This window comes from Rhinoderma darwinii, chromosome 11 (assembly GCF_050947455.1).
Source record: "Rhinoderma darwinii isolate aRhiDar2 chromosome 11, aRhiDar2.hap1, whole genome shotgun sequence".
Classification (NCBI taxonomy): Eukaryota; Metazoa; Chordata; class Amphibia; order Anura; family Rhinodermatidae; genus Rhinoderma; species Rhinoderma darwinii.
This window is the reverse complement of record NC_134697.1, coordinates 55183711-55206032: the sequence shown is the minus strand read 5'-3', so window position 1 is coordinate 55206032 and position 22322 is coordinate 55183711. Positions and strand designations below refer to the sequence as shown.

The 22322-nt window shown below is 40.3% G+C and overlaps 1 protein-coding gene and 1 long non-coding RNA gene across 4 annotated transcripts in view; one reads left to right on the top strand and one right to left on the bottom strand.

Moving 5' to 3' along the window:
• Positions 1 to 483: 483 nt before the first annotated feature.
• Positions 484 to 2771, top strand: DDIT4 (DNA damage inducible transcript 4). The gene is made up of 3 exons (XM_075842722.1): positions 484 to 638; positions 1136 to 1350; positions 1509 to 2771. The coding sequence occupies exons 2-3, from the start codon at positions 1176 to 1178 to the stop codon at positions 1982 to 1984; spliced, it is 651 nt and encodes a 216-aa protein (XP_075698837.1). The 5' UTR covers positions 484 to 638; positions 1136 to 1175; the 3' UTR covers positions 1985 to 2771.
• A 5660-nt stretch (positions 2772 to 8431) lies between these two features.
• Positions 8432 to 22322, bottom strand: part of LOC142663170 (uncharacterized) — a 59869-nt gene continuing 45978 nt past the window's right edge. For all 3 annotated transcript variants that reach the window (XR_012851051.1, XR_012851053.1, XR_012851052.1), the window contains 4 exons: positions 12944 to 12995; positions 12111 to 12263; positions 10548 to 10584; positions 8432 to 8757 (listed from right to left, as the gene is read on the bottom strand). This is a non-coding gene — a long non-coding RNA (uncharacterized LOC142663170). The remainder of the gene's footprint in view (positions 8758 to 10547; positions 10585 to 12110; positions 12264 to 12943; positions 12996 to 22322) is intronic.

The window sequence follows — 22322 nt, the reverse complement described above, 5'->3', positions numbered from 1 at the left end:
ATGGCAGAGACCTGTTTACAGAAACTTGCATCATTTTCTGCAGTGATCAGTACATCAGATAAAAAAATGAAAGCTAAATGTGACTGCAGTGTGGAATCATAAGAAAAATAACATGTTGATCAGTTAAAACCACTAGAGGGAGGGGGAGGCTTGGTCTTAAAAGAAAGAAAAACAAGAGTACAAAGCAATGCAGCAGAGAAATGAGCACAGCGCAGAAGTGATGCCTTTGTCTGAAAACCTCTCCTCCCTCCTCCTCTATCTCTCCTACAATATACACTGTCCCTTTAATGTAGACACTGACTCCATCCCAGCTGTAAGGGGAGGGGCGATGAATCTGTAACCGGGCAGGATAGAACGTTGCGAACGTGCGCTGATTTCTCATTGGGTACACAATGAGTAGGCGTGGATAGAACGCACTGTCGAGTCGAGCCTCCGTTTAGTGGGCGGGGCTGGAACCTGTCCGCTATATAAGCCGCTGTGCAGGTCATGAAGGTGCTAGTGCTAGTGCTAGGGATGGTTACTCGCGACGGTGTGCTGAGCAGTGGAGCATTGCAGCTGCGAGCGCACGGTTTTAGCACTTAAATCAACATTTCATTCGGTTTAACAAGCATTTTACGTCACACTGCACTCCAAGCACTGTAAGTATCTCATTCTATTGTCCCATTCGCTCAATTGCTTGCGTTGTTTTGCTATTGTTTTTACTAGTTCACTTTTACGGCATGTTAAATCAATGAGTTTTACTTGTATTTATTTGAGTTTGTATCAAAATGTTTTTCTATATGAAATACTTTTGATCTTTGTTTTGTAAACTTTAAGTAGCACACTGACTAGTATCAACTATGTAGAATGCAGAATGTCATGGGTTCCATTTGGTAACCTTTTTGACAGTTTACTGAGTTACAAATTTACATAACTTTATGCAAATGAGGTAAATGTGTCAATTCATGCATAACCAGTCAATCGATAACCAGGCCAATAATGTTAATTAAGGCACTAATAAAATATCTAATTTGATCACCCAGACCTTATTACACCCCCCTAAAAAAAATAAACTGGCTGTGATCGGTCAATTGTCAGAAATTTGGGATGCTATGATGTCATACTGCAGTAGTTGACTTTGTTTCTTTCTTTGCAGTGATCACTTGTTTTTGCACTAGCTCTCTAAAGCATCAGTCATGCCTGCCAGAGGTGGTATCTACTATACCCTGCCTATATCTCTGCCACCCCCAATCATTGAAGAACCCCAAGACCTGTGGAATGGACTTTGTGCGGACTTGTCTCAAAGATGTTCCAGTCTTCCCAATTCCGACTGTGAATCTCTTACAAGTAGCGACTCCTTCTCTGAATCTTGTATGTATTGTTTTTTTTTCCTTTTTATTACAGCTAGTGTTAATATTGGGGTGTATAGTTGACGTAACAATTTTTCACTTGTTTTAATAAAAGTGTAAATTTAAGTGGGTCAGATCTTGATCATTTACTAAAGACTTCTGTATATTCTTCCATTCTAGACTTTGATAACATTTCCATACCAGACTCTGAGCTGCTCTGCGATCCTGAAGGAGAGCAACTGTGTCCCAGTCTCCTGAAGATGATCAAAAGAAGCTTGAACAAAGCAAAAATTAACTCCTTGAGATGCTCCAAACTCCTCCTCCCTGATGATCTTCTCTGCCATTTGGGCCAAGAACTGATGCATCTGGCATACAGTGAGCCTTGTGGACTCAGGGGTGCACTTATTGACCTATGTGTGGAGAATAGCAAGGACTGTCACACGGTGGCACAGCTAGCAGTTGATCCATCTGTAGTACCAACTTTCCAGATGACCATCCTGTTTAAACTGGACTCTAGGTTCTGGTCTAGACTTCAGGGCCTCTTCAGCACCAAACCAGTCCCTGGGTCTGGCCAGTCATTGAAACTCAGCCCTGGGTTCAAGGTTCTTAAGAAGAAACTGTACAGTTCTGATGAACTTATTATTGAAGAATGTTGATATTTTATAAACTGAGAAACTGAATGAAATGTCTGTAACGTGGGCTACTGCAATCACACGGAGGTTTAATGGGGTATTTTAAAATAGCCTTACGTTTTTGTTTTCCTATAAGGTATTTTAGATTTTTTTTTTTAAACTTGTGTTTAACCCCTGCGTTGCCAGGTTCCTCCCATGTGTATGTCCTGTCTGGCAGAAAATGGGTTTATTTTTCCACTGCCAAGTTTAGTTAACTATATTGGCTGTGCATGGGTTTCGGCACTGATAATGAAAAGATCATGTACACGGTGAATTATTTTTTTGGGGGGGGGGGGGGGTTTAGCAGTCATAGTTGTGACTATACATTTGCAGTGGTATGCACACAAGTATTGAAGCTTGGCATTAGGTGCACGGGGAGTACAGCAATATATATATTTTTGTGTACTCTTTCTTTGTATGAATTGGCAGCTGGTCTGTGCTAAAGGTGGTTTGGCTCTACCTCTTATAGAGGGTGAATTGTTCAAATTAAAAACCCAAAGTACAATCTCCTTTTGGGACCAAGTAGGCTCTTCTTTCCTTAAACTTCCTCCTCACTACTGATTCATTGGCAGCTAGAAGAGGTTCTGGTAGCATCTAAGTAGCTCTACTGCAGTTAACAGTAAATGGAAAGCACTAATATTAATTTCAATTGTTTGTATTCTGTTCTACTGCTCCAATAAGGTTTACAAAAAATATATATATACTTGATGTTCAAGTAGAAATCCACACAATGTGCCTTTTTTATACTTTTCTAATAAACCGTACGAAAATATTACTGTCCTTGTTTTTCCTACTTTAATTCGAATGGTCCACTAAAAATGTGTGGGTATATAACTGGGCCTTTGTCCTAAATTTCTTTAACTGATATGGCATGGGATTGTTGGTAAGGTCACATGCTGATCTTGAGAGCTGTCTTTGCAAATGCGCTCTTGGGAAATATTAATAATCAACCTAAATCGCCCAAAGTCTAATTGGCATTAAGCGGTGCCAGCTAGAATTCAACAAAGTTGAGAGGCTGTAATAGAAGATATCCCATTCTTCATCATATTACACTAGATAACATAGTCTGTATTAACATACTAAAACCTCTAGATGTTTTAAAATTAAATTTTTTTGGGCAGATTTACTAATGCGGTCTGAAATTTAGGCCGGTCAGTCAGAAGATACGCCAAATTTATCACCGTAGCGCACACTTTAATAAATTTGGTGTACCTTGTTAGACACTTGCTGCTTCCTAATCCGATCTCTTGGTTGACTTCGTTTACAAATTTATTATTTTGTACCAAATTTTTCCGTACAACGAGTAGCGGGCAACACAAACTGGTATTGGAAGAGTGCCAGTCAATGTGTGCAACAAACATGTAAAATATTTTTAAAGAAAGGACACCCATATTGCGGACTAAAATCCGAATACGATATGTATGAAGCACAGACAAAATGTGTGCTGGACCCCAGTCCTGACCTCCGGTTAGGCCACAGGATGATCACTCATGGGAAAGACTGATTATATATCATACACCACCATTCAGATATAAACCAATGTATGCAACCTGAATCCCCAGGTTAAAATAACCCTATGTACACAACCACGTCTCCCTACAACGATGTATAAGTTTAAACCCCCCCCTCCCCCCATGACCATGAAAGGTATCAAATAAATGCATGTACAATGTACTAATAAAGTATACCAAGATACGGCAGACCAAAAGACCCCATGCATATTGCCGGGTTGCCAGCTTTATCTGTCCTTGCTTTACAAATTGCCGTACCACATTTTCTTGCCCTTCTTGAAAAGCTTCCAGTGTGATGCAAACATCCGTTCTTTATGGCATATTCTTGTAATAAACTTCTAAAATGAAATGCAACATGTACCACATTTGGGCGCAAAATACGACAAACAACCACGAGTAAATCTGCCCCATTAAATGCGAATGATGTGTAGTCACACAAGCCTCTGAATTTTGTACCGACCTGTTTTGAACAGTCTGTTAGGGTCCCAATCTCAAAACTCGCATAGTTTTATTTTGTAGTATTAGAAGATTGGTATCAAGCACTTCCATCCAGGATTACAAATTTTACTTTAAAATCTCCATTATGAGTTGGTTTCACTCAGTGTCCCTTTCCTATAGGATGGAGGAAGAGGAGTTAAAGAGGCTCTGTCACCACATAAGTGCCCTATCTCCTACATAATGTAGGTGACAGTAATGCTGTTTATTTAGAAAAACTATCTATTTTAAACCACTTCGAGCGATTTTTCGCTTTATGCTAATGAGTTTCTTAATGCCTGGGCATGTTTTACTTTAGACCAAGTGGGCGTTGTACAGAGGAGTGTGTGACGCTGATCAATCGGCATCGTGTGCTTCTCTCCATTCATTTACACTGCACTAGCGATATAGTTATATCGTTATGTGCAGCTACAAACACTAACCTTACTGTAGTGTCCTGATAATGAATATACATCACGTCCTGGCTGGTAGTAATGTATATTTATCAGGACACTGCAGTAATGTTAGTGTTTGTGTATGTAGCTGCACATAACGATATAACTATCGCTAGTGCAGTGTAAATGAATGGAGAGAAGCGCATGATGCCGATTGATCAGCGTTATACACTCCTCTGTACAACGCCCACTCTGTCTAAAGTAAAACACGCCCACTTGGGCATTAAACTCATTAGCATAAAGCGAAAAATCTCTCAAAGTGGTTTAAAATAGATAGTTTTTCTAAATAAAAAGCATTACTGTCACCTACATTATAGCGCTGATCTCCTTATATAGGAGATAGGGCACTTATAATGTGGTGACAGAGCCTCTTTAAAGTAGCAACCCAGAAGGGTTTTTATTTCCGTTCCACAACATAGGCCTTAAAGGGTTTGTCCCACAAAACCTATTTATCCCCTATCTACAGGATAGGGTGTGTGTGTGTTGGGCCATTTATATGGATACACCTAAATAAAATGGGAATGGTTGGTGATATTAACTTCCTGTTTGTGGCACATTCGTATATGGGAGGGGGGAAACTTTTCAAGCTGGGTGTTGACCATGGTGGCCATTTTGAAGTTGGCCATTTTGTATCCAACTTTAGTTTTTTCAATGGGAAGAGGGTCATGTGACACATCAAACTTACCGATAATTTCACAAGAAAAACAATGGTGTGCTTGGTTTTAATGTTACTTTATTCTTTCATGAGTTATTTACAAGTTTCTGACCACTTATAAAATGTGTTCAAAGTGCTGCCCATTGTGTTGGATTGTCAATGCAACCCTCTTCTCCCACTCTTCACACACTGATAGCAACACCGCAGAAGAAATGCTAGCACAGGCTTCCAGTATCTGTAGTTTCAGTTGCTGCACATCTCGTATCGTCACATCATAGACCATTACCTTCAGATGACCCCAAAGATAAAAGTCTAAGGGGGTCAGATCGGGAGACCTAGGGGGCCATTCAACTGGCCCACGACGACCAATCCACTTTCCAGGAAACTGTTCATCTAGGAATGCTCGGACCTGACACCCATAATGTGGTGGTGCACCATCTTGCTGGAAAAACTCAGGGAACGTGCCAGCTTCAGTGCATAAAGTGGGAAACACATCATCATGTAGCAATTTCAGATATCCCGAGGCCTTGAGGTGTCCATTGATGAAGAATGGCCCCACTATCTTTATCACAAACTTGTAAATAACTCATGAAAGAATAAAGTAACATTAAAACCAAGCACACCATTGTTTTTCTTGTGAAATTCTCGATAAGTTTGATGTGTCACATGACCCTCTTCCCATTGAAAAAACTAAAGTTGGATACAAAATGGCTAACTTCAAAATGGCTGCCATAGTCAACACCCAGCTTGAAAAGTTCCCCCCCTCCCATATACTAATGTGCCAAAAAACAGGAAGTTAATATCACCAACCATTCCCATTTTATTTAGGTGTATCCATATAAATGGCCCACCCTGTATAATGTATGTGTGATTGCTGGGGGTCTAACAGCTGGTACCCCCAGCGATAAGGAGAATAGTGAACCAAAAGTCCCCCAAAGTGCTCCATGAGAATGGAGTGCATGCCTGTCCAGCGCTCTATTTATTTATATTGGACAATTGGGACTGCTGTCTCCGGTAAGTCCACAGAAGTGAATGGATGGTTGGTCAGGCATGCGCTCCATTCTCATGGAGCACTTCAGGGGGCTTTTGGTCCCCTATTCTCATCTCTGGTGGTCCCATAGGTCTGACACCCAGATATAACACATGTATCTCCTATCCTGTGGATAGCGGATACATGTGTTTTGTGGGACAAGCCCTTTAAGGGGGTAGTATGGAAGGAACCTCTCCTAATCTGGAGAGAAGATCCACCTAGGGCTAAAGTCTTTCTGTTTGAAACTTTACATGATCCAAAGACCAATTCAGTTATTTTTTTTGCATTTAATGTTTTGTCTCTACAATGGTAATAATCCTCTGCGTGAATGCTCTTCACTTTAAAATGTAAGGCATTCTATAAGTTGCGGTTATGTTACCACTTTAATTTTTGAAATGTAAATTTCATCAACGGACTGTGACAGACGGAAAAACTGTTTTGAACACGATATTGACAAATTTCTTCATCAAAACCAATTGGTTAAAAAAAAAAAAATATCTAAACCTGACTAAGGCCTCATTCAGACAGCAGTCTTCGGTCCGTGAGATACAGACTGTACGTTGGCTGCATTTCCCGGACCAAATACAGTTCAGTGAACTGGGCTCCTAGAGTCCTAGTTAAATATGCTAGGAGTCCCTGCCTCCCCACGGGAATACTGTACAGTACTAAAAACATGATACAGTACAGGACCGTATTCCTGCGGGGCGTGGGGGGGCAGGGACTCCTCGCATTGTAGTTAATTATGTGGCCGACATAGTCTGTATCTCATGGACTTAACACTGCCATCCGAATGAGGCCTAAGGCTGTGTTCACCTATGCATTGGAGGCTGCGTTAGGAGCCTCGGCCAAAGATTGTGTTAAAAATCCCAGCCGAAACGGAGCAACATGCCGTGCTTTTCTATCCAAAAACAAAAATGGCAGTAAAAAGCGCCAATGGTGTCTGTCGTGTGATTGATCCGGCGCTCCCGTTTTGCTTTTCTGTTCATATGACAGAACAGGAAAACTGATATAATGCAGATGTGAACAGAGCCTACTGTTGTATTTTATGACCGGGTAGAAGATATTGTGAGGAAGCTTCAGACATACTGTACATTTATTTCTAGATAGCCATCAGAATCTTATTGACTTGATCACCATATGATCACATTAGAACCTCCACCGCATAACCAGTTTTGTTCTGTTTTTTAGGACTGTACTAATAGCCGAACAAAAGCAATTACCAGCTAACACCGTAGATCGAAGCATTCGTGAACCATTCATTCCAAGAATATGTGTCAACTAGCTGAACACTGTAATTAGAAAGTGTTCCATTGCTTTACAGAATGTTCTTTGAAACAATCTGTTTTAATGAAGCATTGTTGAGTTAATAATCCCGTCATAGTGGATTTATCATAGCAGTGATTGTCCATAGCAGCTTTGTTTTATCATTTGCAGGTATCTTTGATTCTACTGTATATTTGTGCACCCTGCAGGCTATCCTGTGATGGTAGTCATCAATCTGTACTCTGTATTATAGTTTCCATAGTTTGCACTGGTGAAGGCTAACAAGAGCTGTATGCGTGTTTGAATAAATGGATCTGTATCAAGGGCAGAGTGAGAATGTTCATGAGCTCCTTATCAACCTCCACTAATATGAATGCTCAACTTGGTAAAAAAAAAAACAAGTGCATGTTTTCCTGTTAAACCGCTCTGGTGCCACTAGTTACCTGGGGAAATAAAACCACACTGACTACAAAATTGCAACACCGCTAATCTGTGTCTATTAGATCCCATACATAATAGATTGTTGACAGATATTGATAACATTTTTTGTATGTGCCAACAAAATGATGGCCGAAATAGTAAAAAAAAACAACCCTAACGGACCCATTTGAAAGTTGTTATTTTTTGTACAAAACTGATCATAGCGGATGAGTTGAATCTAAACAAAGTGTGCTGTCCGTGTTTTACGCACCAATTACATTGACAAAAAAATAGAAGTGCCTGCGAGTGCGTGAAAAACACATGCCACTCACAAAGCACACTGATGCATAAAGCAACGCACATGGACAGATTTACCCGTGGTTTTTATGGGCATAAAATCCACGATGCTTATATACGATGCTAGGAGTCCCTGCCTCTCTGCAGGACAACTGTCCCGTACTGTAATCATGTTTTCAGTACGGGACAGTAGTTCCACGGAGAGGCAGGGACTCCTAGCGTCGTACATAAGTATGATGCTAGGAGCCCGGCTCCCTGCACTGTGTTCGGTCCGGTACTTGCGGCCGAAATACGTCCGTCAATTACGGACGTAATTAGTGTGTGTGCACATACCCTTACTGTCATTTAGTTGGAGGTATTTAATATGTTGATAGGAGTAAAAAAAGAAACCATGACAAACTGGACGATATACAATGGTGTAGAGAAAGTTAGACAATACAAGGAGTTTTCATAGAGGTAGAGCCCCATGTCACAAAAATGAGGAAAGGCCTGATTGTTCTGAGAATCCACGTCACAGTAGTAATTAAAGTTGAAAAATCTTGAGGATGATGGGAGATGTAAGCCAGAGAGGAGTGGATCCATCAGGAGATGTAGACAGATGAAGTGGAAATTCTTCAGTCAACTAGTGAAGGTGAGATCAAAAAAAGCTCCACCTGTAGAAAAGAGAGAAAGAATAGAATATAATAGAATACCGTGGAGGATACTGACCAGCTCCGGATGATAAGACAATGAAGATACACATTGAACTCACTGCGAAGAACAAGATGAGTAACATGGGGAGCACCCTAGGAAGAGGGCACAGAGTACGGGGCAAGATATTCCGCCCTCTATAAAGAGATAGGGGAGATGGCTGGAAGGAGACACACCGGACCAAGTGTAGATGCCCCAGGTGTCTTAGCAACAAGCTCCTTTTTACTTCCTACTGCCTCAGGACATTTACCCGAACCAATCACAAACAGATTTTTTTACTTATTGGAAGAGGGGGATTTTTTTTTAGCAATGATAGTATAAGATTTGGAAGAGTTTGCCAAAATTATATTCCCTTAGATCCATAATAAGGAGACTTAGTCAAAATCGTAATTTTATTAACACTATAACTGAGAAAATGATTTACCACGTTACAAAGTTTCATTATTAACGCATTGTAAGACCTCTTTCTACTGTATCCTATAGCAACCACATGCTAACACTATGTTGTTAATCCGGCCTGCCTAAGTATAGAATTCCTCTTGGAACAGCTGGGGTTTTAGAGTTCCTTTTGGCATTCCTCGTCAGCCTTAAGACTGCTGTTGGATCTTTTCCATTCTCCAAGCAAAGACGTGATCCAAGCAATTCAATCCACAACATTTGTACAAACATTGCTGAATGAGGCTTGACCTAAGCACTGACAGATGACAGCAGATGGTTTTACACATGTAAGTCTATCGTAAGATCACATAGCAGACACGAGCAGCATCACATGGCTCACATTCAACATTGCATATGCACTTTTTTTGGTATCACACATGCAATATTATCCAGGAGTGAGTAGGTACATCCCAATGAAAGGCGACATACAACACTATCCTTTTCAGAGTGTCCATTCATATTCCAGGAAGACAAAAGTGCAAATTTGAATGTTGCAATCTAAAGTCTCAGCCAAACTTTGCCTGTGAATCATTGCTCTTAATTATAATCTGATTTATGTTGCTTTTGTTATGTCGCATTTTTTCTAATTATTGACTGTGGAATTTAGACCTTTTATCATTTAAGGGAAAGAAATGCCACGAGTTTTGCAAGACAAACAGATCGTACAGAAATTGAAGTGTCAGTTTTAAGAGGTGTCATACTGGGCAAATACTAAGGGGCCCTATTTTCATGCGAGCCCTCAAAAATGGGACCCCAAGAGCAACCTGAGTGTAAAGCGAAATAATGTTTACCAGTTCCAGCTGTCTGAAGGGCACTCGTTTCCACCTAATTGTGTGTCCAACAATAGAGATAACCTTGTAGCTGTTAAATCACAGCCACACAGTCCTCTCTGTCTCTTGCTCCGCACTGACCTATATGGCGGTATTATGTAGACATTATATGGCGGTAATATTAGTAGATTTTTTTGGGCATTGGCAGTGCTATGAGGACACTATATGGTAGTATAATTTGGATACTCTATAAAGGTATTATTTCAGCATCATATGGCAGTATTATTTTATATATGCAAATTTTTAAATTACAAAAACTTTTTTAAAAATGGCAAGTGGGGGAGACAAAAAAATTAAAGCAAATCATTTCCATTTCTGCATCATGTCTTCCTGATATTAGTCACTACACTTTGTAAGCTATTCAATTCTGGTGTTTGACATTTTATTACAGTTCTTTTATTATGTTTGTAATCATACGGTGCCAACGTATTCTGCTGATCTGCACAACCAAAGATCTTTGTTCAAACACATCAGTTCACACATACCTGGTCAAACTTTCCGAAGAACAACCAGCGTGTAATGCTGAAAGAAAAAAAAAGAACATTTATTGTTAAATGGGGGTATAAATTATAATACAAACCATATAATGACTTGAAAAAAAAAATAGAATACAGTAAATGTTTTATCCAAAAATTGTGCTTTACTCTGTTGTGCTTATAAATGCAGAAACATATGTCCAATATTATTTAAAAGGAATACTTTGGGAATACTTTTTTTTCCTTACACAATGTACTGCTTTTGAGTTAAGGAATGTTCACACTGCCTATTTTCGGGCGTTTTTCGGGACGTAAACGCCCGAAAAACTGACCCAAAAATCGGAAGCAGAACGCCTCCAAACATCTGGCTATTGATTTCAATGGGAAAAACGGCGTTCTGTTCCGACGCGCCGTTTTTTTTCACGCCCGTTTTGAAAAACGTCCGCGCAAAAAAGAAGTGCAGGTCACTTCTTGGGACGTTTTTTGAGTCGTTTTTCTTTATTGAAAACAGCTCCAAAAACGGCCGTAAAAAATGCTGTGAAAAACGCGAGTTGCTCAAAAAATGTCTGAAAATCAGGGGCTGTTTTCCCTTGAAAACAACTCCGTATTTTCAGACGTTTTTGACTCAGCGTGTGAACATACCCTTACCAGTAGTCAGGGAAGGGTGAACCAACCACAACCTTTATTTCAGATCAATACTGACTTTGGGGCTACTTGCACATGTTGCGGAATTTGATGCGGAGGATCCGCATCAGAGCCTACAGATAAACGCAGGTAAAATCCATACCTAATGTGTTTTGATGCGGAAACAGGTGTGGATGATCTGCTGTGGATTTTGGTGTGTCTTTTTAAAATAAAGTTGTCAGATATAATTCTGAGACAGAAACGCAAGATAAATTGACATACTGCAGATTCTAAAATCCTGCACCACAGGTCAATCTCCGTGCAGAAAAATTCTGCAATGTGTAGATGAGATTACTTGAAATCACATTTATCTTTCTGGTACCGTATTATGTTGGATAATCCGCGTGGCAAATCCGCACACAAAAAAACGCAACGTGTGCATGTGGCCTAAAGGCTTATTCCAGTTAAGGCTCATGTTAGAATTTTGTAAATTAATTTGTGTTTCAATTCTTCTGAACTTTTAAGATCTCTGCTTGCACTCATTAAATGGAAACCTTCAGTGTTTACCTCCTGGTTATGAAAATCTCTCTTGGATGTATCATGTTTTCAAAAAAGTTTGGAAAATCACCAGGCACTAGCGCAACCATACTCTATACAAGGTTGTCTTTCTTTATTGTTATATGTCATTCATATATATATATATATATATATATATATATATATATATATATATATATCTACTTGAAGAAGGGGTTTCATCCCATTCAGACCTATATTGTTAAAGACAACCTTGTACTGTATATGGTAGAACTAGTGCTACAATTGTATTAAAAACATATTTCGGCGCATTTGATTGTGCCGCTTCTTAGGGCGATACCTATGGCTACAGACCAACTCATAAATGCACATTAAGTAGTCTTTAAACAACTACCAACAAAAGATGAGCACCTTCCTTCTCTGATTTTCTTCTTTTTTATTCTTCCAGTGAAATGTCTTGGATGTATGGCTTGTACAATGTAATTATCAGAGATCTCTCTTTGTGATCATCACCTGACCAGGACAGATATTCATCTAGATGTAAAGCAGACTGCAAGCAGAGACCTTGAGATGGATACACAAAGTAAGTATTAGAAAACGTACAATGTATACGCTTTTCACCTTTTAATTATGAATTGTGATTACATATTGCAATATAAAGAACAAAGATGTGATACTCTGTAGATGGAAATAGAAAACCAATAAATTGAGATGAAAAAAAAGTATGTTTTTTCTTTTCTGTGACCATTAAGGCCTCATGCACACGACCGTATTGGTTTCGCAGTCCGCAAAACCCAGGGTCCGTTGGGGTACTTCGGACCGCAAAAAAAACCCTTGTTGTGCATCCGTGTGTCATCTAAACTCAAAGATCCACAACAATTCACCAGTATTGGTGAATCTGCATATCCGGACCCTAAAATGACTTGTCCTGAGTTTTTTCTACCTGGCTTTGTGGCCCCAACTCCTATGTAAATCACGGTCGTGTGCATGGGACCATAGAAAAGAACGGGTCCACAATTTATCCCCAAAAATACGGTCGTGTCCATGAGGCCTTATGAAAAAAAAAAGCTAGCCAACCACATTAAGAGCATGTCTACTACAGGGAGATAGCAAGTTGGTTTGAACCCAAACCAATGCCAACTGTACCCAGGTGTTAATGTCAAGTACATGCCCAAACACTGTGTACATATAAACACACATCTATTTCAAATCAGAGATCAAAAGCAAAACACAAATAGAACTACCTGAAAATCTTGTTCTTCAGACTTTATCCCAGCATAGTTTGGACATTGCTTTCTGTATGATAGGGGTGAAAAACAACTGTGACCACAAAAACAAAGCATGAGGAACGGCTTACTACAATAATAACCTAAAAGTAGAGCATAATATAGCTGTCATAAATGTAAAGCTAGACTGGCACAAGAACACATCCTAAAGTATGAATATTAATTGCATTACAATGTGTCACTGATGAAATAGTATCGACACATTACAAGTCAATAGGTGACATAATAATAGGCACAAATCATTCATGTTATTTACTAAAGCCATGGGAGATGGTGCTGGGATGCTCCCCCCTAGGTGGGATCTTGTGGCATCATTGGTTGCCACTTGCCATGCGATACTGTACCTATCAGGCCGGGTTCCCATGGGTCGGATAGGCTGCGTAAAAATCACACAGCATATCCGACCTGGAATGCAGCGCTGGTGGAATAAAAGAATGTCCATACTTACACTGAACTCAGGAAAAACAAAAATTATACTTACCCAGAACTCTCTCCTTCTTCCTGCAGTCTGGCCTCCTGGGATGATGTTGCAGGCCATGTGACGCTGCAGCCTGTGATTGGCTGCAGCGGTCACATGGGATGCAACGTCATCCCAGGAGGCTGGACTTCAGGAAGAAGAAGGAGAGAGCTCTGGGTAAGTATGTTCTTTCTTTTTCATGAGTTGCGATTTTTGCGATGGAATCACTGCGAAATCCAATGCAACACTTGGCTTTCTGTTGCGGGTTTTGCATCCCCATTGAATTCAGTGGAGAAAACCAGCAACAGAAAATCAATGAAAATGCAGAATAAGTTGACATGGTGCAGATTTAATCTCCCACTGCAGGTCACTTTATTAACGTTTACGCTGCGGGTTTTGTCCACAGCGTGGGCATAAGATTTTCTAAATCTCATCCACTTTGCTGCTAATGTAAATGCTGTGGGATTTCCGCACAGAATTCCGTTGCGGAAATTCCGCTGCGTTTACGCTACGTGGGAACCCGGCCTTACAGTAGGGATCCACTTAAAAGAGTTCGCCGGGATGTGGAAAGTTGGCTTATACAGTTTGAACAAAATGTGTACTCTGAACCTCCTGTTCATTTTCAATATTTTTGCAATAGATCACTGTAAAAATCAATGTTTTCATGTCTATTTTTTTCTTTGCTGGTTGGTACTGTATATATCATGCACATGCAGCCACTCTCAAGATTACTGAGGGTCCATTCTGCTGAATATGTGCTGCTATGTGTCCATGACATGTCTGATTGACATAGTATAAAAGTCCAGCTTCACAAAACCCTTTTAATTTCATTTCGCAATCTCGTCCTCTGAAAACGTTCATCAGGATGAGGTCTGCAATCCTGAGTCATGCTGAGTAAACGTGCCATCCGTGTGTGACATCATTTGTGTAATAGGATGTGTGTGGACCAGTGACACGTTTCATATATTTTTATAAGTACAGTACAAAATAAGACCCTATACACTTGTTGGATTGATTTTCGTTAGTATCACTGGATCTAGTGTAAATGTGGGTATACTTTAGAGAGTGCGGATATTTGTCTGCTGCTCCCTACCAAAGCTTTCATATGACTGTTTGAAGAAGGGCTGTATATGGACGGTTAATGGACTGTACTGTGAAATATCACATGAAATACTGTTCTAATATTAGTGTATTTTAAAATGCTGATAATACAACATGCTCAGGACTGATGAGTGGACAGATTATCATAAATACTCAGATAAAAGATTTCCTTATGCTCTATTCACACTACAGGGTCCGAGTGTCAGCCGATAAAAAAGGCCTTTTGGTCCATTTTTCTCGGTCGTTTTGCATCTGTTTTTTCCTTGTCCTTTTAAAAACGGATGACTTTAATGCCACACACTTCCCTCTGTAGATAATGACACACACTGCCCTCTGTAGATAATGCCACACACTGCCCTCTATAGATAATGCCACACACTGCCCTCTGTAGATAATGCCACACACTGCCCTCTGTAGATAATGCCACACACTGCCCTCTGTAGATAATGCCACACACTGCCCCCTGTAGATAATGCCACACACTGCCCCCTGTAGATAATGCCACACACTGCCCTCTGTAGATAATGCCACACACTGCCCTCTGTAGATAATGCCACACACTGCCCTCTGTAGATAATGCCACACACTGCCCCCTGTAGATAATGCCACACACTGCCCCCTGTAGATAACGCCACACACTGCCCCCTGTAGATAACGCCACACACTGCCCCCTGTAGATAACGCCACACACTGCCCCCTGTAGATAATACCACACACTGCCCTCTATAGATGCCACACACTGCCCTCTGTAGATAATGCCACACACTGCCCTGTGTAGATAATGCCACACACTGTAGGTAGTATCACACAGCCCCCTTGTAGGGTAGTGCCACAGTGTAGGTAGTACCACAGTGTCCCCTGTAGGTAGTGCCACAGTGCCCCCTGTAGATCATCAGTTTATAACTGCCCTATCTCCTACCTAATGTAATAGCCGCTTTGCTGTAGATAAGTACTTTTTTTTTTTTAAACTCTTTATTTTTTAAAAATTTCTGAAGATTTTAAGATTTATGCAAATTTGTTCTGGGCATTTTTTTTTACTTTTGACCAAGTGGGCGTAGTAAAGAAAAGTGTATGACGCTGACCAATCAGCGTCATACACTTCTCTCTATTCATGTCCAGCTGTACTCACAGCACAGTGTGATCTTGCAAGGTCATGCTGTGCGGTCACTTACTCCCACAGTAACATCACCGGAGTGTCGGGAGAATTACACAGGTCGCACGCCCCTAAGGCCGACCCTGGTTGCCTGTGCTACTGTATCACTGATGCGATGCTGACCCACTACTGACACAACACTGACTCTAATTGTATAATACCCTCTACTAGCAATAAACTGAAGACACTCTACTGTGTATGTCATGGGGCTTGTTTTCACACTACAGTTGGAGTGGTGTTTTGTTTTTGTTTTTTAGCTAATCATTATGATCGTTAACATATATGCTTCCTCTTTTTTCGTTTTGACTGACAAAAACTGCAAAAAAAACTGCACTGTGTAAACAAGGTGTTATAGTTGGTGCTGAAAGGAGATCAGACTACAAGGGGGAAAAGTATAAGGCTATGTCCTAATTTTTCACGGACCCTTCACATGCTCCGTTATAAACAACGATCATGTAAACGGCCCCATTGAAGTACAAGTCCGTGTGACGGCCGTTGTTTTATCTACAAATACGCTCGTCTGAGTCAGCCCTAAGAAAAACCTATTTCTATAGTGGTAGACTTTAAGTAATTTCCTGCTAATCCAGCAATGGGACTATATTTGTTGAATGCCAAATTCGTAGCAATTCCAGACATTTACTGTATTTATATGAACTGTGCATCACCAAAAAGAAAAAGAAACTATGAGCTTTTTTTCATAAAAATGTGAAGGTCGAGAACAATATTTTGCCCTTGGTTGCTCAGCAAATGTGTTTGACAAAATTTATCAGGTTTTTGGAAAGTATCTGGAAAGTGGGAGTTATGAAAAGCATGTACCATGCCACCTTTACCCTCTCCTTGGCGCCCATATCTAATGCACATTTCCACCTCCTGCAGACTATATGGCAAATCTGTTAAAAGTGGATGATGTGACTATGAGATCTGTATTGGCTGTCATATCGGTTGTCTTCCAACATTCTTGAAAAAAAGTTGTAACTAAAACACAGATGAACTCATGGATTCTAGGGACTGTAATCCCACCTTTCCAATACACGGCAAGGTGTAAGGTGATTTGTATTTTAGGGTTATCGTTAGTCTTTACCGGTTGCTAAATAAAGCATCAAGAGGAATTATTTCAATTCCAGAACTCCGGCCAGCTGGATCTGTGACAAACACTCTGATGCAATTCTGCATACTTTTGTATCATAACAAAATGGATTAATTTCAGTTCTCAATTGCTTTGGAACAATGCCATGTTCAAACTGTGTATGTAATGTGGAGAATACCGAAAATTCATTCACACTTGAAGGTTTCCATCTACACAGCATATCAAAAAAGTGATTATATCAATATATCCTCTAGTAATTCTTTATCCACATCACAATGTATATCTAATACCAGTCAACAAGCAGTTATCATGGAGGCACTGTCAGATTTTCCCAATTATGGAAAAACCTAAGCAGCGCCAGGGTGGTCCCAGCAATTCAGAAAACATTCAGTGCACCTCATTTGCGGTGTGAGCCCACTAGGGTTAACTACTTTTTTATCCTCTGCCACATGCAAACTGTTCCTGAAAAGTGAGAACCCGTGAGAGTTTTTCCAATTGATGGAATTTATGCTGTCAATTTCGTACAACAGATTATGGCCAAATCATACAAATGGTAACAATTTACTCTACCAACCAAACTATTGTTTATATCATACCAACAAACCCATTAACTAGAAATATTTTTTTATTGTTTTTTTTATTGTGTAATTTGGCCTTATATTAGGGAATACATAACCATAAATGTGTTCCCTTTACACATTGTAATCTTCCAATAACGCAATGAAGTCATAGAGAATTTAGACAGACATATAGTGTGAGATTGGAGGAGTTTTCCATATAAACCGGTGACTTTTACTTTTGTTTTCTAAACTGCATTTGGCCAGAATCACACACACAGTTTTGATGCAGTTTTTGTGGCAGTTTTTTTTTAGCAAAACACAGCGCTGGGCACAAAAGAAATAAAAAGCATCAGTGTTTTATTTACGCCTTCCCTTCCATTTGGATCCACTTCTGGCTTTGGCTCAAAAAAACAGAGCCAATAACTGCATCAAAACTGTGTGTGATCGAAGCCTAAATGGAAGATGGAATTGGTTGATATGAATAACGTGATCACACATGCAGGCCTGGGACCCTTTGTCCTAGGAATCACTGTAGTCCCCAAGGGTAGGACACACAACAATCCCAGTTTTAGGGTAAATTTAATTGACTTCTGAAAAAACATTAACTTGAAATGACTGTGCCCAAGTAACACTGTGCCAAAATAATACTGCCATCCAATGCCCATATAATACTGCCATAATGTGTCCAGCAGTGGTCTATGACTGATCACTCCTTTCCACAATGCAGTGAGCCCTACCAGCAGTAAAGCCTACAGGTCTCCTATAGGAAATTCCAGCTCTAATTTCCATACAAAAATGGTGTGTAGAAAAGGCAGATCCAGCACTCGAATATTTAAAATTTCCAATTTTTATTTAGGTCATTTTAAAAACAGGGATAAAACAAAAATCCCGGGACCACGCTTACGCGTTTCAGACCACTAGGGTCCTTAATCATAGCTTAATTATAGTGTAAGCTATGATTAAGGACCCTAGTGGTCTGAAACGCGTAAGCGTGGTCCCAGGATTTTTGTTTTATCCCTGTTTTTAAAATGACCTACATAAAAATTGGAAATTTTAAATATTCGAGTGCTGGATCTGCCTTTTCTACACACCATTTTTGTTCCAATAACCTGCAGTCGACACAGGATCAGCTTAGGAGGATCTACGAGCACCTACAGCTTTGGGATTTTTCATACATATTTGGCATCGGTCAAGCTTCTCAAAAACGCATTGGAAAAACGCAATCAAGCATAGTGGTTATGAGGTGAGCAAAACTTTTGGTAAAACATTTTTCATTTTCTAATTTCCATAGTGGATATGTCAAAATGAATTCGTTATCATAATTACCGACATTGCCACACAAATTTTTGGGACAAAACAGGCCACACCCAACCCAATCTCCACCTAGAAACTAACATCACATAGTCATAACCACAAGTCCGTCTATTTATAAAGAAGCCCCATCACTTTTGCAGGTAGAAAATGATGACTCTCTGCCAAAGAATGTGACGGATACAGGTGATCAATATGATTTAAAGATATGTAAACGGCAGTCATTGCAAACGTCTTATTTATTATGTAAGTAGAAGATCAGTACCGTTTTCACCCACAGTAAGAATGTATTCATTCAGGGACTTCATCTGATATCTGCTGACAGTACATTCTTTACAGATATGGACCTCGCCGCACTTATTATATAATGCTGATTGATCACATGCTGCACATTACGTTGCAGCATGGAACGTTTCACAGAGAAAAACACATTTTTTTTAAGCTTTGTGTAATGCTTTAATAGGGTCACTGCCTACAAACGTCAGCCTGTGCTGTGAACACAGCTTAGAAAACCTGATTTGTCTTGTTCTTGCAGTGGCATTAATCATGAAATAGTCATATATCTATATTCGCCATGTTGAACTAAAACATCGGCTGCCAACAGTGACCTGGATAACATAACATGGCTTTATTAAAAGGGAATATTTTCATCCAAATTTCAAGAACAGAGACATAGGATTAAAAAAAAGGTCAAAATCTGGTTGCATAACTGTGACTCTGCAGCGACAGCTGCTCTCGATGCTGTTGCGTAACCAAAGTCTATAAGAAGAGGTCGCATTTATCCCAGTATAAGATTTGTGGATTTCATACATATCCAATCAAAACTGTTAAATCCAGTAAACCTAGGTTAAACAAACAAAGGTATATCAGAATTTTGGGATCTGTAGTTTTGCGGACCGCGAAATCACTACGGGCGTGTGCATTAGGCCTAAATGAGAAACTTGCTATGTGACAGGCAGAATTAGTTGCATCCTGGATGGATAGCGCATATTCTAAACTTCTACTTCTAAAAAGTACTATAATCAATCATTTCTGGTATATTTAGCCATGTGATCTTACACTGACAGCTCTGCCATCCCTGGAGTACCTATGCACCAACAGCATTGGCATAAAGCTGGCCATACAAGTACAACTACATACACATATGAAGACCGCTATTTTCCCCAACGTCATCATACACATGCCCATTCGGCTGAACGTGCATGTTTATTTTAATAGGGAGATAAGCTGCTAAGATTTTCCAATGTGATAGGCGTCGTAAATAGCCAATATTCTTCTCCACAGCGAATTCTCAATATAAAATCAATACAGTAGGATAGAGTACCCTGCCCATATGAGCTTATAATCTAGGAAGCTTTATGGGATCAGATTCCATAATAGTAAAGCAGGAAGACTTTTCTCATAAAAAGCTTTGGTAAGGTTTTCCAGTATTCTAATGGGATTTAAGGACTGGGTTCTCCGAACCTTCAAGACACAATTTATTCTGATTGTTATGTCATAGTAGAGATAATATTGGCCTTTGATATTTCATAAATGTTGCCCACGGCTCATACGCACGGCCGCATTACAGCTCCATTTTGTACAGAGCTGTAATAGGGCTCCCATAGAGGTGCATGAGGTCTCCACTGCTCCTCCATATGCCTGCAACTTCAAAGAAAATACAGCACCCAATGTAGCCTTTATGGCACAGGTCGCACGGCCAGCCCTGCTTCTGAGTATGGAGACGGTCCCTTCCTCTGCGGAGCCGATGCCTGCACCCAGCGCCACGTTCCCAGCTCTAGCAATGCCTATGGCAGATTGACAGTTACAGGGGATGGGACAAGGATGCAGGCAGGCAGAATAAAATCTTGCTGACCGGAGTGGCGCCCATAAATTGCGCCCATAAATTGCGCCCATCCTGCTTGCTGCGAGGTGGTGTCGTCACCTATCCCTGCTTATCCCTAGTCCTGGCTCTGATATTTTACAAATAGGCCTACTACAGAGATTGCTGCTTAGAAATAGTATTTATTTTTCAGTTGTCAGCATAGGAATGAATGCTTTTCAATGTCAGCCTGTGATCGACGTTTCAATCTTATGCAGGAATTGTTTGTATTCTATAGGGAAAATTCTCTGTCGGGCCTTTGCAGGATCATGGAGTGTAAACCCATCGGCTTTACACAAGGATCAGCTCACACCCGTGGTGTATACAGTTTTCATACATTCTGAAAGCATTAGTCTATGTCGCCTACATGTTTTATGCTTCATACCATATGAAATAGAGGTAAACATGCAATATGAAAAAAACGTGTTTTTTTTTTTTTATAGCTATGTGAGCAGTACATAACAGACTAGCAAAGATCAGCAAAGGGTTAAGGGTGCTGAAAATACCTCCTCCGCTTCTAACATGTTCTAGCTGGAAACCACTTCTCTTCCGGAACAACTATATTAAAAGCAGCTGAGCGTTTTGGGTACAAAAGGACAGTACGTATGTTTTTTTGCATAAGGGAAGCTCACATTACCTGCATTTACATCAGTGGCACTGCTGGAAGATATGTTTTTGAGATATATTTAAAGTGACAGAGAAAAGCTTTTTTTATTATCTGCAGTATTATAAAATACAAAATTTATGAACTGTCTATTTAAGGCTGGTTTAAAGAGATTGTATGTGCAACACATGTTTTTTTTTAACTAAATGCATAAAGTTGCTTTTTTATTAAAATCATTCACCTTACCAATATACATTATCTGGCCAACAGTATGTGGACACCTAGGCATCACCCCGATATCACTTCAAATGCATAGGCGACAATATGGAGTTACGGCCCCTTTTGCAGCTGTAAGATGTGGGATTCGTACTCCAAAGAGAAAGGGGCTTTTGTATTGTATTAATTTGGTACTATGTCTTTAAATGCTATGACTGTATTCTGTTTTGGAGTGGTAACTGCGTTGTATTCCCCCCACTGCAGGTGGCACTTGTGTCATGAATTCACTGGCCAAGACCTGGCAATATGGGAATGGACAAGCTACATGGAAAAGACGGGTGTCTGTCTGAGAAGGAATACGGTGTTTGCAATTGCTGTGGCAATGATATAAATTAAGGTGAAGCAGATACTGGCTTTTTGTTAATTAAACATTGGTGGGACGATGTACGGCCCAGATGCCATCTTAGGCAGCATTTGCTAAGCTCTGTAACAGGGTGATAGCGCATGCTCATACGTACGTGATCACACCTGGGGGTAGCGTAGTGTGTATAAAACAGCAGTGAGCCCGCCAAATAGTGTTCAGTGTTTGTAGAGAGTTGTGTACTGTGGACATAAGAGAGGGGGTCTGGTGGATTTTGAGGGAGTGAGCATCTTGCCCTTTCTATTGCTGCGGTGGATCGTACTAGAGTCTGGTGAAAGAGCTGGAACTGAGGCGTCATACAAGGATTTGTAAAACTGGACTAGGCTGTATGTTTGCTTGGACTTGAGCTGCAGCAGGGTCCCGGAGAGCAAGCAGTGGTTGGGGAGGTAGCCCACACTGTGAAGAGAGCTAGAAGGTGGTTAGGAGAGGAACGTAGAGGAAACGTTCACGGCAGTCATAGTGAATAGTGAACCTTCAGTGTCCAGCAATAAGAAAAAGACTCAGTAAAGAATCAGTTCTCATAAAATATGTCTATAGGGGCCTTCATAATTATCAGCCAGTCACCA

Coding starts and splice junctions, on each gene's coding strand:
- DDIT4 (XM_075842722.1), top strand. CDS start 1,176: ATGCCTGCCAGAGGTGGTATCTACTATACCCTGCCTATATCTCTGCCA. Junction 1,351..1,508: donor CGACTCCTTCTCTGAATCTT/GTATGTATTGTT, acceptor CTTCCATTCTAG/ACTTTGATAACATTTCCATA.